The sequence below is a fragment of the Gossypium arboreum genome, chromosome 6, assembly GCF_025698485.1.
Source record: "Gossypium arboreum isolate Shixiya-1 chromosome 6, ASM2569848v2, whole genome shotgun sequence".
NCBI lineage: Eukaryota > Viridiplantae > Streptophyta > Magnoliopsida > Malvales > Malvaceae > Gossypium > Gossypium arboreum.
The window spans coordinates 3,860,795-3,877,255 of NC_069075.1; the positions used below are offsets into that span (position 1 = coordinate 3,860,795).

General features: G+C 33.0%; 1 protein-coding gene across 1 annotated transcript; it reads left to right on the top strand.

The window, feature by feature from the left end:
• Positions 1 to 1,279: 1,279 nt before the first annotated feature.
• Positions 1,280 to 12,785, top strand: LOC108456865 (histone acetyltransferase HAC1-like). The gene is made up of 17 exons (XM_017755587.2): positions 1,280 to 1,539; positions 1,846 to 2,247; positions 3,456 to 3,570; positions 3,767 to 4,067; positions 4,149 to 4,625; positions 4,748 to 6,531; positions 6,710 to 7,006; positions 7,105 to 7,383; positions 7,539 to 7,667; positions 7,806 to 8,006; positions 8,112 to 8,254; positions 8,359 to 8,671; positions 8,849 to 8,988; positions 9,921 to 9,999; positions 10,118 to 10,510; positions 11,518 to 11,735; positions 11,827 to 12,785. The coding sequence occupies exons 2-17, from the start codon at positions 2,039 to 2,041 to the stop codon at positions 11,939 to 11,941; spliced, it is 5,193 nt and encodes a 1,730-aa protein (XP_017611076.1). The 5' UTR covers positions 1,280 to 1,539; positions 1,846 to 2,038; the 3' UTR covers positions 11,942 to 12,785.
• Positions 12,786 to 16,461: the final 3,676 nt, after the last annotated feature.

Genomic DNA, 16,461 nt, shown 5'->3' on the forward strand with positions numbered 1-16,461 from the left:
TCGTCCATCTTCTACTTTGTTCTTTTTTTCTTTTTAATTTCTATTTCTTATTTATTTAAGATTTTTATTTTTTATTCTCAAATTTCTTCTTTACTATTTTCGATTTTTTATTACTAAATTTGCTTATTTGTAATGTTATTATTATTTATTTTAAATTAAATTTTATTTTAATTTTTCACAAAGTTGGCTTTTTTAGAAAAATTATGTTTTAACATTAAATTTAAAAATTAATAGTTAATTCGATACTTTTAATACATTAAAATCATACTTTTTATTTATTTGAATTTATTGTTTAAGATATTTACATATATTTTTCGACATAGAATTATTTTACCTTTATTTGAACTCAAAATAATTGTTAAAGTAATTTAAAATATTAAACTTAATTAATTTAAATTATTTTTATTTAAACCAAGATAATTCTATTATGAGGAAAAAACACATAAAAAGAGATGCACAAAAAATATTGTATACAATAATAATTTTATCATTAATTTATTTATTTTTGAACATAAAATTATTATAAAAAATAATATTTTAATATTCTACAAATTATTTGAAAGTGTTTTATTTTTTGATTATTATATATTAATTTTTATAATAATTATGAAATAAAATAATTATTAAATAATACAAATATAAACACAGAAATTCATGTGTAACCCAGTAATATTGGAAATTAGTATATTAAAAAATGAAAAGAAAGGAACTACCTATGAAAAAATCTTGTCATTATATGTATTTTCAATTTTCCACTTCATATTTACTTGCAGTTTGTATTTTCACATTGCCTGAAATGGAAAATAAAATCCCATTGAATTATTTATTTATTGGGTAAATATCTATTTTACTACTTGAACTTGATTTCAAGGTTCAAATTGGCATCTAATTTTTTTTTGATCTAATTAGGTACATGAACTTGGCTTATTAGTTCAAATTGATACCTGAACTTGGCTTTTTAGTCCAATAGTACTTGGTAAATGACTTATTTGAACCATGAAGCCAAGTTCAAGTATTTAATTGGACCAAAAATGTTCTTTTTAATGCAAATTAGTACTTATCGTAAATGACTGACTTCAACCATGAAGCCAAGTTCAAGTATCTAATTGGACAAAAAAGTCAAGTTTAGGTACCTAATTGAACTGAAAAAAAGGGCTAGGTACCTAATTGGACTGAAAAAACCCTTAGGTATGAATTTAAACTTTAAAGACAAGTTAAGGTACCAAATTGTATATTTATCCTTATTTAATTCAGTCCCAGAAAAATTAATTCTACTCGCCTCTTATTATTTATTTATTTTCCTTTCCTCTAGTCGATCTTCTCCCTCCTTTTTCTCATCTTGCTCTCTCTCTTTTTGCTATCGTACGCTCGTGTCAATTTCCCTTCGCACGTGTGTTTAAAGGCGGTGTTTCGCCGGCTCCGTTCCGTTTCCCGTTCTATTTTCCGATCAGTATTCGTCGATATTCTCGGTCTTACCTTCGGAATTCTCGAAGCTCCGGTCGCAGTGTCTTCTGCTTTCAATTATGGATTTCCCCTCAGGTTCCTTTTTAGGGTTTACATTTACTTCTTGATCGTTTAAAGAAACAAATGTTCTTTTTTTATTATTAACCTAGGGTTAGTCATTTCTTACTGCTTAATTCAATAATCAGGATCGTGTTTATATTGGAATCCAAAATTGGGCCTTTTTTTTTCTTCTTCTTTCATTGACCGAAATTCCCCAAATTTTAATCCAATTTTCCAAATTTCTGTTTCAAATGTTGTTAAACAATGTGAAAATTTTGAAATTGAGATTGAAATATTGGAATTTGAGTTAATTTATTCTATTCCCCTAATATATATAAGCAGGGTACGTAAATGCGGAAATGCAATAAAAGCAATGTATTTGAAGTGACAATTAAAAGGGGGAAAAAAGAAGGAAGCATGAGTCTGGTGGATTTTGTGATTGCAAAAAGCCAGAGTGTTGAATAAGTTATGCTGCTTTTGCTAGTTGTGAGAGTTACGAAGACAAGGCGAAAAGGAAGAAGGAATAAGGATAGAAATGAATGTTCAGGCACATATGTCTGGGCAGATATCGGGTCAGGCAGCTAATCAAGGGGGATTGCCCCAACAAAATGGGAACCTTCTTCAGCCTGCCCAGATGCAAAGTTTAGGTGTTGGAGGTGCAAGTGCTGCTGGAGGTCCTCCGCATACTATGTCAAATATGGACCCTGACCTACACAGAACTCGTGAATATATGCGAGGAAAGATGTAAGATTTTCTACGAAGTAATGTTGTAGATGTAAGTTTAGGTTTTTCTGAATGCATGAAATGTTTGTATCTGCTGATTGATTTAGTTTAAATTACAGAAAAATTTGAAATAAAAGCTGCATTAAACATTGTTTTTTTTTTCTGCCTGAATGCTATTTAATATCCATAGAAGCTTACATTTCTGTTCCAGTAATTTCTTTTTTCTTTTTTCTCTGTGTGTGCGTGTAAATTTTACATGTTTGTGACATGAATGTGCTTCTGGATGCTCAGGTGCGTCTTAGTTGCAAAAGAAACAGTAAAAAAGACCTTTGCATCTAAATAGTTGTGTATCAGTTTGTGTAGGATTTTATGAGCCTGTAGATACTGTTGATTCTACTTCAGATATACATGATGTATGCATCATTGAAAAATGATTTCAACAAATTTAAGTGCCTGATTTCTAGTGCAATAGGGAAGACTCCTGGTTCTAGTTGAAATTCAAGTAGGATTTTTTTAAGGTTTTATACCTCTGAAAAAAACACCTTTCTATTTGAATAATATTTAAATTTGTTTCTCTGCTTCTACAAACTGTGCATAGAATTCAACATTTAAAAATAACTTAGTCACAAAACTGTAGGATTTAGATGTCCAATTTCACACAAATTCAGTTATCTATGTTATAGTAAGTATTATTGGTAGGATTATATTGCTAAGAAAGCAGTGAAAAAGATATTTTCATTGAAATAGTTGTGTATCTACTATCTATTTGTGTAACATTTTATGAACCTCTAGATAATGTTGATTCTTATTGAGATATGCAGTTGATAATAGTTGTTTCAACAAATTTAAGGGGCCAATGTCTAGTACAGTGACGGAGGCTTCTGGTTCAAGAAAGTTGTTAGAGAGTTCTCTCTCTTCCCAAAAGAAAAAAGACTAAATGGAAAAAATTGTTTGTTAGTTCTTCTTAAGAATCCATATGTTTGTGGGAGAAGATGCATGTAATGATCCTTGTAGTACTTTGACATGGAGATGGATATTTAAATCATATGCAATGGAAAATTAGTTTCATGTCATTGATTTCATATAATCGTTATAGCTATATAGCTTCTAGAGACATTAATCTATACATCAAGATTAGGCCCTTCCATCATAGAAGTCTCTTCTTAATATAATCATGTCTAATGATAATTTTTTATAGCTAATGCAATTTTCAATCTCTTTTTCGTCAGCATTGATGTCTTAAAATTGCGGAACCAGCTTCCTATTACTGAGGCATCTATGATCAAGTTTCGGGATTTTGCAAGACGATTGGAAGAAGGTCTATTTAAGATTGCTCATACAAAGGTTAATTATTTTGTTAAATTAATATGTTTGAGCAAGTCTGTTTCTTGACCAATTTCATTCATATATTTTCTTCACCTTTTTCCCTATTCACCTTGGAAGCACATTTCTTTTGCATTCTTTTGATCACTTTTAATTCTTTTTGCTACAACTTTCTTTTATTTCCTTTGACGTTTGATGCTTGGAATTTGTTTTCTAGGAGGACTATACAAATTTGAGTACTTTAGAGCACCGCTTGCAGATTCTATTAAGGGGGAGCAGAAATGTGCACAACCAAAGGCATCCACAGCTTGTTAATTCAGCATCAGCATCAGCTCCAGTAGGTACTATGATTCCAACTCCTGGTATATCACACAGTGGCAATCCTAGCATTGTGGCTACATCTTCTATAGATAAATCTACAAGTGCTGCCAGTGCAAGCATAGCTCCTACCAATATCAATACAGGAAGCCTGTTGCCTAGCAGTGGCATGACTAGTGCTTCCTTCACCAGATCTGAAGGTAAATTTGAGCCTTCGAATATTCTATAATCTAATTTAAATAGCATTTTATAACGAGAGTAACAAAATGGTACTTCTATAGGAAATATATCTAATGGGTATCAACAGTTACCTGCGAATTTTCCTCTTGCTTCTGGTGGAATATCATCAATTGGTGTGCAAAGAATGGCAAGCCAAATGATTCCCACTCCTGGATTTAATAGTAATAACAATAATGGTAGCATTAATGATCAGTCTTCCAATAATGTTGGACTTTCAACTGTTGAATCAACAATGGTATCCCAGCCACAGCAGCAAAAGCCACATGGTGGTCAAAACAGTCGTATATTACGCACCCTTGGAAGCCAAATGGGTAGTGGTATCAGGTCAGGCTTGCAGCAGAAAGCTTTCGGGTTACCTCATGGGTCCTTAAATGGTGCATTGGGGATGATGGGCAACAATATGCATATTGTGAGCGAACATGGAACACCTGTCGGATATCAGACTACTACAGCTTTTGCTAGTTCGCCAAAACCTTTGCAACAAAACTTTGATCAACATCAGCTCCCTGTAATGCAAGGTAACATCCTGGTTTCATTTGTCTGTCTCTATTTCTATTTTATTTAGTAATAATGAATCTGAATATGTAATTTATCATTGGGATGAATGAGTTATCTCAAAGAAAGCAATCCTTTGTGTCAGCTGATGGATATGGAATGAACAATGCTGATTCTTTTGGGTCTGGAAACTTGTACGGTGCTGTAACATCTGTTGGATCAGTGACAAACTCTCAGAATTTGAATTCTGTTAATTTGCAGTCTACATCCAGAACAAATACTTCTTTAATAAATAATCAGTCAAATTTACATGCTGTGCAATCGGCTGCCCATATGAAGCCCCAGTCCATGGATGAGTTTGAAAAGATGAACTTTCAACCTGCAGTTTCTTCGAGAGATGATATACTTCAGGTTAATCAACAGAAACAATTCCAGCACCAGTCTCTTCAGTACCAACAACAGCAGTTCCTTCAACAGCAACGCCAACAGAAGCAGCAAAATTTGCTGAGCAATAGCGGTTATAGTCAGTCTCCACTGGCCTCTGATATAGGCAGTCAAGTAAAGTGTGAACCTGGAGTACAACATCATGACGAGGTTTTATATCAACAAGCTCCTGAACGATTTCAGCTCTCCGAATTGCAGAATCAATTTCTACAGAACCATAGTGAAGAGCTCGCTAATCAGCAGGGTATGTTGTCATCACTGCCACAAAATTCTGAACAAATGCAACAGATGTTGCATCAAGACCAATTGATTCAAGAATCTCAAAATGATTATAAACTTCCGGCTGTAGCACAAATGGAATCATTTGCTCATAGCCAGTGGCACCCTCACTCACAAGATAGGGCACAAATTCCAGGGAACATATCACATGAGCAGCCTGTCCAAGAGGAATTCCGCCAGAGAACATCTGGGCCGGATAAAGCTCAATGTAACAATATATCTGCAGATGGATCTACTATCAGCCCGATGGTTGATGCTAGAAGCTCATCAGAGCCTTTTAATTCTAGAGGCGCCATCTCTAAATCTGAAAATGGGAGCCATGATCGGCAGTATAGAAATCAAGTGAAGTGGCTTTTGTTTCTACGCCATGCTCGTAGTTGTAAAGCCTCTGAGGGTAAGTGTGATAGCTATTGTTTTACCGTAAGGAAGTTGTTGAGTCATATGAATAAATGCGAATCATCTCAATGCTCATATCCTCGATGCCGTCCCTCTAAGATATTGATTCGTCACTACAAGACTTGTACAAATCCAACATGTCCTGTTTGTGTTCCTGTTAAAAATTTTATACAGGCTCAGAAGGCACATGCCTGTCGGAACTCTGCTTCTGTTTTGCCTTCTTCTGATGGTGGTTCTACTAAAATAAATGATGCTGGAGACATTTCAACTAGAATGACTTCAAGAACTGCATCAAATGATGCATCTGTAGGTGTACAACCTTCACAAAAACGCATGAAGATAGAGCAATCTTCTCAGTCTGTTATTGCTGAAAGTGAAGGTCCTCTAGGTTCTGTTGTTGCTGAACCTCACATATCTCAGGACATCCAGCACCAAGATTACCAACATGTTGACAGGTGTATGCTAGTTAAACCTGAGCCTATGGAAGTGAAGACTGATGTCCCCGTGAGTTGTTCTAGTGGTAATCCTGTTTTTATTGAGATGAAGGATGATGTAGATGACATTAGCAAACAGAAGATTGATAGGGAGGCTGTTACACTTGATGAATTTGGTGGTCTACCTATGCAAGAAAGTGCGAAGTTTGAAAAGGAGCCTGACTCAGTTAAACAGGAAAATGTGACGGAGTCTTCCGAAAGTGCAGCTGGAACTAAGTCTGGGAAACCAAAAATAAAGGGGGTGTCGCTTACTGAACTCTTCACCCCTGAGCAAGTTAGGGAGCATATTACAGGTCTCAGACGATGGGTTGGCCAGGTATCTTTATCATAGTGTTTTGACTTATTTCATACTCTGTTCTTTATTATTGTATGTAGATTATTGTAAGTTGTCTTAGGTCGATATTTGAGTGCTAGCTTACTACTTGATGTACCAAAAACCAGGCTTGGAGATAGAATGAGTTATATTGATGATAATTATTTTCTTTCTTTTACAGAGTAAAGCAAAGGCTGAAAAGAATCAAGCAATGGAGCACTCAATGAGTGAGAACTCATGTCAATTATGTGCAGTTGAGAGACTTACTTTTGAACCCCCACCTATTTACTGCAGTCCTTGTGGTGCTCGCATTAAGCGAAATGCAATGTACTACACAATGGGAGCTGGTGATACACGACATTACTTTTGTATTCCATGCCATAATGAGGCTCGTGGAGATAGCATTGTTGTTGATGGAACTGCCATTCCTAAGGCAAGGCTTGAGAAGAAGAAGAATGATGAAGAGATCGAAGAATGGGTACGTGCTCTACATACTTTTTTAAGTATTATGATGTTTCATGATCATCCCAAATAGTCGCTCTTACATGTTTATTTTTTTTCAATAATATTTTCCAGTGGGTTCAATGTGACAAGTGCGAGGCTTGGCAGCATCAGATTTGTGCTTTATTCAATGGTAGAAGGAATGATGGCGGACAAGCTGAATATACATGCCCCAATTGCTATATTACTGAGGTAGAAAGAGGAGAGCGAAAGCCCCTACCTCAGAGTGCTGTCCTTGGGGCCAAAGATTTGCCAAGAACCATCCTTAGTGACCACATAGAGCAGCGGTTATTCAAGAGACTGAAACAGGAAAGACAAGAAAGAGCAAGGGTTCAAGGAAAAAGTTATGATGAGGTGATCAATATTCTCCTGATGACAGTTGATTCTATGTTGTTTATGGCAATCCTTTTTCTACTTTCATGTTGCTTAAATATATTCAAAACCAATTCACACTGCATATACACACAAAAGGAAGAATATATTGATTGTTTTCTCATTGATTTTTTCAGGTGCCTGGGGCTGAGTCACTTGTAATTAGAGTTGTTTCATCAGTTGACAAAAAGCTTGAAGTGAAGCAGCGGTTTCTTGAAATCTTTCAGGAACAGAATTATCCACTTGAATTTCCCTACAAATCAAAGGTGTGAAGGATATAAATTAAGCTTAATGCACATGTTCTTTTTTTTTGAATGGATTAAGTGTAATACATACGTGTATGCTGAAAAGGGCAATTTTAATTGTAATTATGAAACGCTTATAAGTACATTTTTCTCTTTCAGGTAGTTTTATTGTTTCAGAAGATAGAAGGGGTAGAAGTATGCTTATTTGGTATGTATGTTCAAGAGTTTGGTTCAGAATGTGCATTTCCAAATCAGCGTCGTGTGTATCTGTCATACCTAGATTCAGTCAAGTATTTCCGGCCTGAGGTTAAAGCAGTTACCGGAGAGGCTCTCCGTACCTTTGTTTACCATGAAATTCTTGTAAGTGCAAACTCTTATGATAATTATGATTTTCAATTTACATATAGTATCAGTTCTACACTTTTATTTAGTTGTGACTAACATCTTTAAACTTTAAATGTTCAGATTGGATACCTTGAATATTGCAAGAAGCGTGGTTTTACAAGTTGCTATATATGGGCTTGCCCTCCACTTAAGGGTGAAGATTATATCTTATATTGTCATCCAGAAATTCAGAAAACACCTAAATCAGATAAACTGCGAGAATGGTGAGGCAAATAATTATCAAGTTTTTTTCCCTTTTGCATCTCATGTTATGTTTTTAATAATCCATTATTATTAATTCTCCTGATATGCATGAATGCTGTTTCAGGTATTTAGCAATGTTAAGGAAGGCTTCCAAGGAAAACATTGTAGTTGATCTTACTAATTTGTATGATCATTTCTTTGTAACTACCGGTGAATGTAAGGCCAAAGTAACAGCAGCTAGACTGCCATATTTTGATGGTGATTACTGGCCTGGGGCTGCTGAAGATCTAATTAACCAGTTCCGTCTGGAAGAAGATGGCAGAAAGCTGAACAAAAAAGGAACAATAAAAAAGACCATAACAAAAAGGGCTTTAAAAGCTTCAGGTCAATCTGATCTCTCTGCTAATGCATCAAAGGATCTGCTACTGATGCATAAAGTAATTTCTTTTCTTCCTAATCATTCTGCCCATTTTTTCCTTAATGATGTTTTTCTGTGTAAAGGCAGTGGATATGAAAATTACAATCTTGCTATCCTAGTGTTGACATTTTTCTTATCGTGATCCAAGGGATTTTAACTGGTTATATTACTTGTTTCCCTCCTTTCTTCACTTCAGCTTGGTGAGACCATTTGCCCAATGAGGGAAGATTTTATCATGGTTCACTTGCAGCATTGTTGCACTCATTGTTGTATCCTGATGGTATCTGGAAATCGCTGGGTCTGCAACCAGTGCAAGAAATTTCAGATTTGTGACAAGTAAGATTGCTACTCTGTTTAGCTGTGTCTTTTTGTTTCTTTTGAACTAGTTTGGCTATGTCTTATTATTATTATCTTCTTCTTGTATGGTTGAGCTCTCTCTCTTTCACTACCTACCTGTATATGTGTGTGTGCACTTGCGGGGATGTGTCTGTTTGACTGAAAGTATACCACATGTGATACTTTAGCGGGCAAGGTTTTTTATCAGTTGGATTGTATATAGTAATAATATGATTCTGGAGAACAAGAAACTATAATTTTTCAATCTGATCTATGTACGAGAAGGGTATGCTCTTTTTCATACGCAGAGTTAAGCAACTCTGTTTTAGTGTTTCTATTGTTAATTGGCATGTTTGAATCTATGCTAGGGCTATTTTCTGCATTGTACAAATTAGTGTATTTCTGGTTGACAGTTGAAAGTTCAGCTCACGTTCATTGATTTACAGCTCTAGAACCTTGCTCTTAGAAGTTAAATGACAAGCACCTAGCCTTTTAGGACAAGAGGAGAGCCAGTAGGGTTGCTAGTTATACAACTCCTTGGCGTTCATTTTATTATTAATACCATTTACATTCTTTATGTAAACATTAGTTATTTTGCTCAGCCTTTACAGTAGTACAAACCATTCAAGCTTTTCAGTCCTTGGTGTTCCTATTTATCTGCTTAAATGATTTGCAGAGTGATTCTTTTCCCTTATTTTAAAATTTCAGTTCATTACAGTCATACTTCTGCTTTTAGAGAAAAGGAAACTGAATCTTGTGCTCTTCAGAAACTGATTATTTTTCAAGTTTTAAGACTCAACTCCCCTTCCCCCTGTTAGAAGCCCAATAACGCAACTTCCCTTCCTCTGTCCTTATTTTGGTCTGCTTCCACCAACTATGAGACAGTTCTCTAGATAAATGGATCTTATGTTTGCTTCTTTGTATCCTCACAGGTGCCATGAGGCAGAATTGAAACGTGATGAAAGAGAGAGACATCCCTTCAATCAGAGGGAAAAACATGTTCTTTATCCAGTAAGTTTGTCTTAGTACTACAATAATTACTTATAGTGTGTGCCTGTTGCTGCTTCTGTAGACAGATTTTTATTTGCTTTTTTAATTTATTTTTTTTGGACAAATTGTCATTGTGCAGATTGAAATAACTGATGTCCCTACTGATACAACCGATCAAGATGACATTCTTGAGAGTGAATTCTTTGATACTAGACAGGCATTTTTGAGTCTTTGTCAAGGGAACCATTATCAATATGATACCCTGAGACGGGCTAAACATTCCTCGATGATGGTACTCTACCATCTTCACAATCCAACTGCTCCTGCATTTGTCACTCCCTGTTGCATATGTCATCTGGATATTGAAACTGGTCAAGGTTGGCGATGTGAAGTTTGCCCTGATTATGATGTGTGCAATGCCTGTTATAAAAAGGATGGGGGCATTGATCATCCTCATAAGTTAACAAATCATCCATCCATGGCAGAACGTGATGCACAGAACAAAGAGGCTAGGCAACTACGTGTTCTGCAGGTATTTTTTTTTTAATGAATTTGTTGAACTCTTTTAACTAAATCTCATCAAAGCATATATGTGTTAAAGAAGAAGAAGGATTCTTTCTATTCAATATCTTCAGTACAGTAGGTAAATGACATATACACAAGCCAGATCAAATCAATCTATTTAAAGCCATCCCTTTAATTAAGTGAAGTATTTATTTAATATAATTACAACAAAAAAAACATCAGTCTAGTCTTGAGATAATCTAGCTTAGGTCTCGAGACTAAGTGGCTTATGTCTCGAGACAGCCAAACATCAAACCTAAATTAAGAAAACAGGGGAAGTTCGTCTCGAGACTGGTCTTGAGACATAGACCCCAATGTCTCAAGGCATGTTCAATTAGAATCAAAATAAAATCCATCATGTCTCAAGACATGAAACCTATGTCTCGAGACCTCCTGTAGAATTTGGACACGAGTTTGGATTCGAATCCTAACCACGTTTGTAACCCCGTACAATCCTAGAATGCATTTAATGTGATTAATTGGCAATCATTTGAATTATTTAAGAGTGTGTGATGAGAATGCATGGGAATTTAATTGATTGAATGCCACATTACTTGGTAAATGAGGTTGACTTAGTCTGAGTTGCTCCGGCAACATAATGTGATGTCATGAATTCGGATCCGGCGACTGGGTCGGGTGTGGGATGTCACATTTAGTGGTATCATTGCTTTTCTCTGGATCTCCCCTTTTTTTTTTGGGTTTGAGGGGGGGGGGGGGGATGTGGTTGTACTGGTGTTTGTGAATAATTGGCTTGATAACATTGAAAAGCATGGAACTCTCTAAGTAGATGTTTCTGATATGCTATTGGTACTTTGCACTTGAACATTGAAATACACTAAATGTAAAGTATAATTCCCTGAATATATTAGTTTCCTTCTGATTTGGCAAATAGATGGTTGGAAAATTGAGTTTATGACTGTAAACATGAGACCTTTTTTGTGTTGTTCTAACTGGATTGGTTACTGAAATTTACAGCTGAGGAAAATGCTTGACCTTTTGGTGCATGCATCACAATGTCGTTCTGCACATTGCCAATACCCAAATTGTCGGAAAGTGAAGGGGCTTTTCCGCCATGGAATTCAATGCAAAACACGTGCTTCTGGTGGCTGTTTACTATGCAAGAAAATGTGGTATTTGCTGCAACTCCATGCACGAGCATGCAAAGAATCTCAATGCCACGTACCACGTTGCAGGTACATTTGCCTTTCTCCCTCCTTAACAGCCATATGTTATGTACTCCTTGGTGCAATTTAAACCTAATAAAGTTAAAACTTGCTAATACAGAGACCTTAAGGAACATTTGAGGAGGCTTCAACAACAGTCTGATTCACGACGTAGGGCTGCTGTGATGGAGATGATGAGACAGAGAGCTGCAGAGGTTGCTGGTAGTTCTGGGTAAAAGACCAAAGTGTTAATATGCATTTTGGTGCTTCGATGAAAAAATGCGCCCTTCTATAAAGGGATGTCTAAGATTGTTCACTGCTTGGAACTAGGCGGTGATGAGAAAACCCGGCTGATCTATAAAATGTCAGAGGGTGATATGCATATGGCTCATTAGGGAACAACTTTCATTGATAAAACCTGCAACTAAATTCCCTACAAAGAAAGCTAATCTGCCTGCAACTGCCATCGCCAACTTTGCCATTTGGAGGAGTTCAAATACTAGTATACCCCAGCTGGCTGATTCGACCTATTTATGTGGAATGCCATGCCACGCCATTCGATCCCTTTGGTCGTGTGTACTATAATCGTTCTAGTCTGTCCAAATTGCTTTCTTACAGGGGAATCTGGGGGGTTAGTTTTATAATCTTTTTTTTTTTTTTTTTTTTATCATTTTCCTCTATTCTTCTTGCTATGTTTTCCCAGTAGAACATTGACCCCTCCCACTTTTCGTAGAATGGGCATTTTAATTAAAGATGGAACAATAAGTAGGCTTTAGAGAAGAAAACTGCATCAATTCATTTTTAGTCAATAATATGAAATTATTATATGTATATATATTATATGGTTAAGTGGAAGATGTGTTGGATTTTTAATGCAAGTTTTGTTTTCAATTTTAGCAACGTTTACATGATTTATTGGTAAATACAATTTGTTTACCAAAAGGTTTGCGGGTAAGATTTAATGTGGGTGAGGGCATGAATTGTGATGATAAATTGGCCTTGGCTGTTAAATTACTTTGATTGTTAGACAAGCTTGTTGAAATTCATATTTCTATGAAATAAAAGTGTGGTTAAGAGAAATATGCTCCAACTAAGATATAAGTACCTTGCTGTCAAGTATGAGTGTGTGCTACTGACTAGAGGTTGAGTTCTGATTCTAAAAAATTTTAGGCCTGGGTTGAATCAGATTACTCATTTTACTATTCAAAAATTAATAAATATATATATTTTTAATTAGTTTTTATATATTTTATAATTAAATTTAAATTATAACAAAACTTAGCCCAAGTTGGGTTGGGCCTATTGTGTAGGGTGGGTTACTTGGCCTACGAATGAAGAATCAATTTTTATGTTTGAATTTCTTAAAAAGTTTTTTTTGGGTACTGTGTAATTACATGTTAGGGACATTCATACCATACGTTTAAATTCTACCATATATGGGTATTTTTCTAGATTTATTTTGAATTAATTTGATTTTTTTATATAGATACCCTTATGGTAATGGTAATAGGTTTTAGTCATTTCTCATTTTAGTTGACTTAATTAAGATTTTGAATCAATAGTATAGATAAAGATATCATTATTTTACGAATCATTTTTCAATTGAGTTGATGTCCGGTTAGAAAATTATACCAACTCAATTAAGAGTTTAAATAATAGACATATAAATCCATCACAATACATAAAAATGATATATTTTATATTCGTTTATTAATATAAAAATAATTTTATATAATTGAATATTTTATTTATTTGAATAATTAAAATTATAATAATTCAAAGATTAAAAGGTTAAATTTTTGTGTTCATGACGGAATCAGTGAAGTAGAAGATTGAAAGATGTAATAGCATGGAATTATTATTGGAACAAATATGTATAGATTTATTAAATTAAATTATCTTACAAGATAAATTAAAATAGATTTGACTTCTAGAATTTTGACTTTTTTAATAAAATATAAAATTAACTTATAACCCGACTGGATATTGTTATTCTATTTATTTGTTAATTTCTTCGTCAAGAAATAGGTGGACATTAATTTAGTTGGGACATAATTAAAATTTCGGTAAAAATATTGTTTTTATTATATTTAAAATTATATTTTGATAGTAAAATGAGCAAATCAAATTTGTATATTATTAAAAATTATATGACATGAAAATTGTGATGACGAAGATTAAAAAATATATTGAAATTCCACATACAAAGGGGTGAATATATAAAATAATTTTTATTTTATCAACATTAATTAGTTTCTACATCATTAAATCTAAAAATATATCGAAGTTTCACGTAATCACTTAACAATAAAAATATTATTGGAGAGATCATTTTACTGTTATTTGTAATATATAAAGATTAATTTATATATTTTTAATTAAAGAGACAAAATGCAATTTAAGATATAATAAAATAACTTCCATGGTATTTTTACTTTGAAAAATCTTTTATTTTTTAAAGTAACAAATATTAATACAATGGTGGTTTTGCCTTTTTATATAAAAATTAAGGAAAAATATTTAATACACTGATATTTAAATTTGTTTAGATTTTTACTAGCAATTTGCTACGGTTTAAAAGATATAGAATCTATATTCATTTATTACTATCAAAATTATTTAATACGATTTAATATTTCATTTATTTGAATAATCAAAATTATAATAATGATATTGAAACATGTAATGTCAAATTTATAGCATTGATTTCATCCTCCCCAAACTTAAAAGAATTACAAAAATAGATTAAATTAAGGTAAATTAGATTAGTAGTCACTTAATTATTAGTATTTTTTTTTGTCACTCAACTATAAAAAGTTATAAAATAATCATCTAACTATTTAGTTTTGTCTTTTGGTCATTAGTTGGCTAATGGAGGTAGTGTTTAAAATTGGCATAATACTAACTTTATCCTCAATATTTGTACATTGTGTCAATTAATCTTAATTCTAAAAAATCAAATTCTCAACATTTACACATTGTGTAATTAAGTCCTTTTTACAATTTTGCTTTTCTTTGTGACCCTTTAACCTAAAAACCTTGAAAAACAAATGTTTTTATTATACAAGTGAACAATTACAATGGGAAAAGGGTTTACACACATAAAGATTGAATCTTAAACTTCATCTCAATCAGCTTAAAACTCATACAAATTTACTACCGAACCAGTGGCATGAATTGTTAATTATATTTATTAGATATAGCTTTGAAATTTCTATTGTCAACTTAATTGGATAGGTGATAGAGTAATAATGGATGATTAACGTTATAATTAGTAATAATTTTTCATTACTTATTGTGATATGTTTATTTGCATTTGCAATATTTGCCTAATACATCTGTTGAAACCATTTTTTGAACAAAACTGGCTTGATGAATTTTTTTAAAACACTTTGCTTCAATTTCTAAATATATATATACACACCAATCGAATCCCATTAATCATGGCATGAAACATGAACTTTACTATTATAATAATTTACAGTGAATTTCATATTTTAATAAAATGTTAAAAGAAATTATAAAATAAATAAATTTCTTAAAAATAGAAAAACCCCAAATATTTTCATAAAATTCGAAAAATTAAAAATAAAATAAAATATAACAAGTATACTTTTATATATATAAAAGCTTTATATAAAAATTAGCTGTAGTTTGGGGAAAAAAAATTGGTTGGGGTGGACAAGTCTTCTATAAATAAGGGGATTAATTTGGTTGGACCAGAAAATTCTGCTTTAATTTGATTTTTTTTTTTTAGGAAAAAAAGGTGTAATTTTCAGTGGGACCAGTGAGAAATAAATTGCAAAACATTTTGTAAATTTATGACAAAAAATGTCTTTTTTTTTTTCATTTAATTTTTGAAGAAAACGTGTAAACAGCTAAACAAGAGTAAAATGTGAATAAAAACATTAGACGCAAAAGAAACCAGCTGGAACATCCACAATAACTACGTGCCAACCATAAGATGGGTCTCTTTGTAATTTCGTCTAAATTAAATTTGTGAAAGTTTTGATAAAAATTAAATTTATTTAAAATATGTGTCAGATTCGAATTTAAATAATTAAGATTTGAATCCAATTTAACCAAATTCAGTTGGGTACATTTTTTATGTTTGCCTCATCTTATATTCATCTCAAAATATGGTTCATAGCGTAAAGTGATAATATAATAATAGTTAAAATGCTCAATGGAACCAACGAGGAAGGAAATAATTCAAGAGTTGATCATATTGACACGTAAGAAGGGCTAGAGGTTCCCTTTTTAACTCTATAAAAACTTTAGAAATTTTTTTTTTGATAATTCTTATAAAACCTTAACTTTTTTGAAAAATTTTAATTAAGTCTCTAAAAATTTTGAAAGTTTTAATTAAACAATCTTAAAATTTAATATTGTTTGAAAAATACAACTACAAAACCAAATCGTTACCACTGATTGAAAAATAAACCAAGTATAAATAAAAGAAAGAATTACTGTGTCGTGGAAGAACCACTACCTTAGAAGCAGATTCGCCCCAAATGGTGTAATTATATTGTGGACGTTGCCCCTCAATGTTAACACGGAATTTCAATATTCATACACTCGAATAAAGAAGGTGAAACACAATTAGTATTACTCTTCTATGAGGAATAGGGAAATAAGATAAAAATAAAGCTTTAAAGGTCAAAAAAATTTGACCACAAAAATCACACTAGGTTTAATTCTCAAGAAAAGTTGGAGGAGTCACCAACAGTTTCGTTTAAAATCTAATCTCCTAAAC

Bases quoted from the DNA above. Each gene is read 5' to 3' on its own strand.
- LOC108456865 (XM_017755587.2), top strand. From the start codon at position 2,039: ATGAATGTTCAGGCACATATGTCTGGGCAGATATCGGGTCAGGCAGCT. The intron at 8,989-9,920 runs GTAAGATTGCTA...GTATCCTCACAG, and splicing joins AAATTTCAGATTTGTGACAA to GTGCCATGAGGCAGAATTGA. The intron at 10,511-11,517 runs GTATTTTTTTTT...TGAAATTTACAG, and splicing joins GGCAACTACGTGTTCTGCAG to CTGAGGAAAATGCTTGACCT.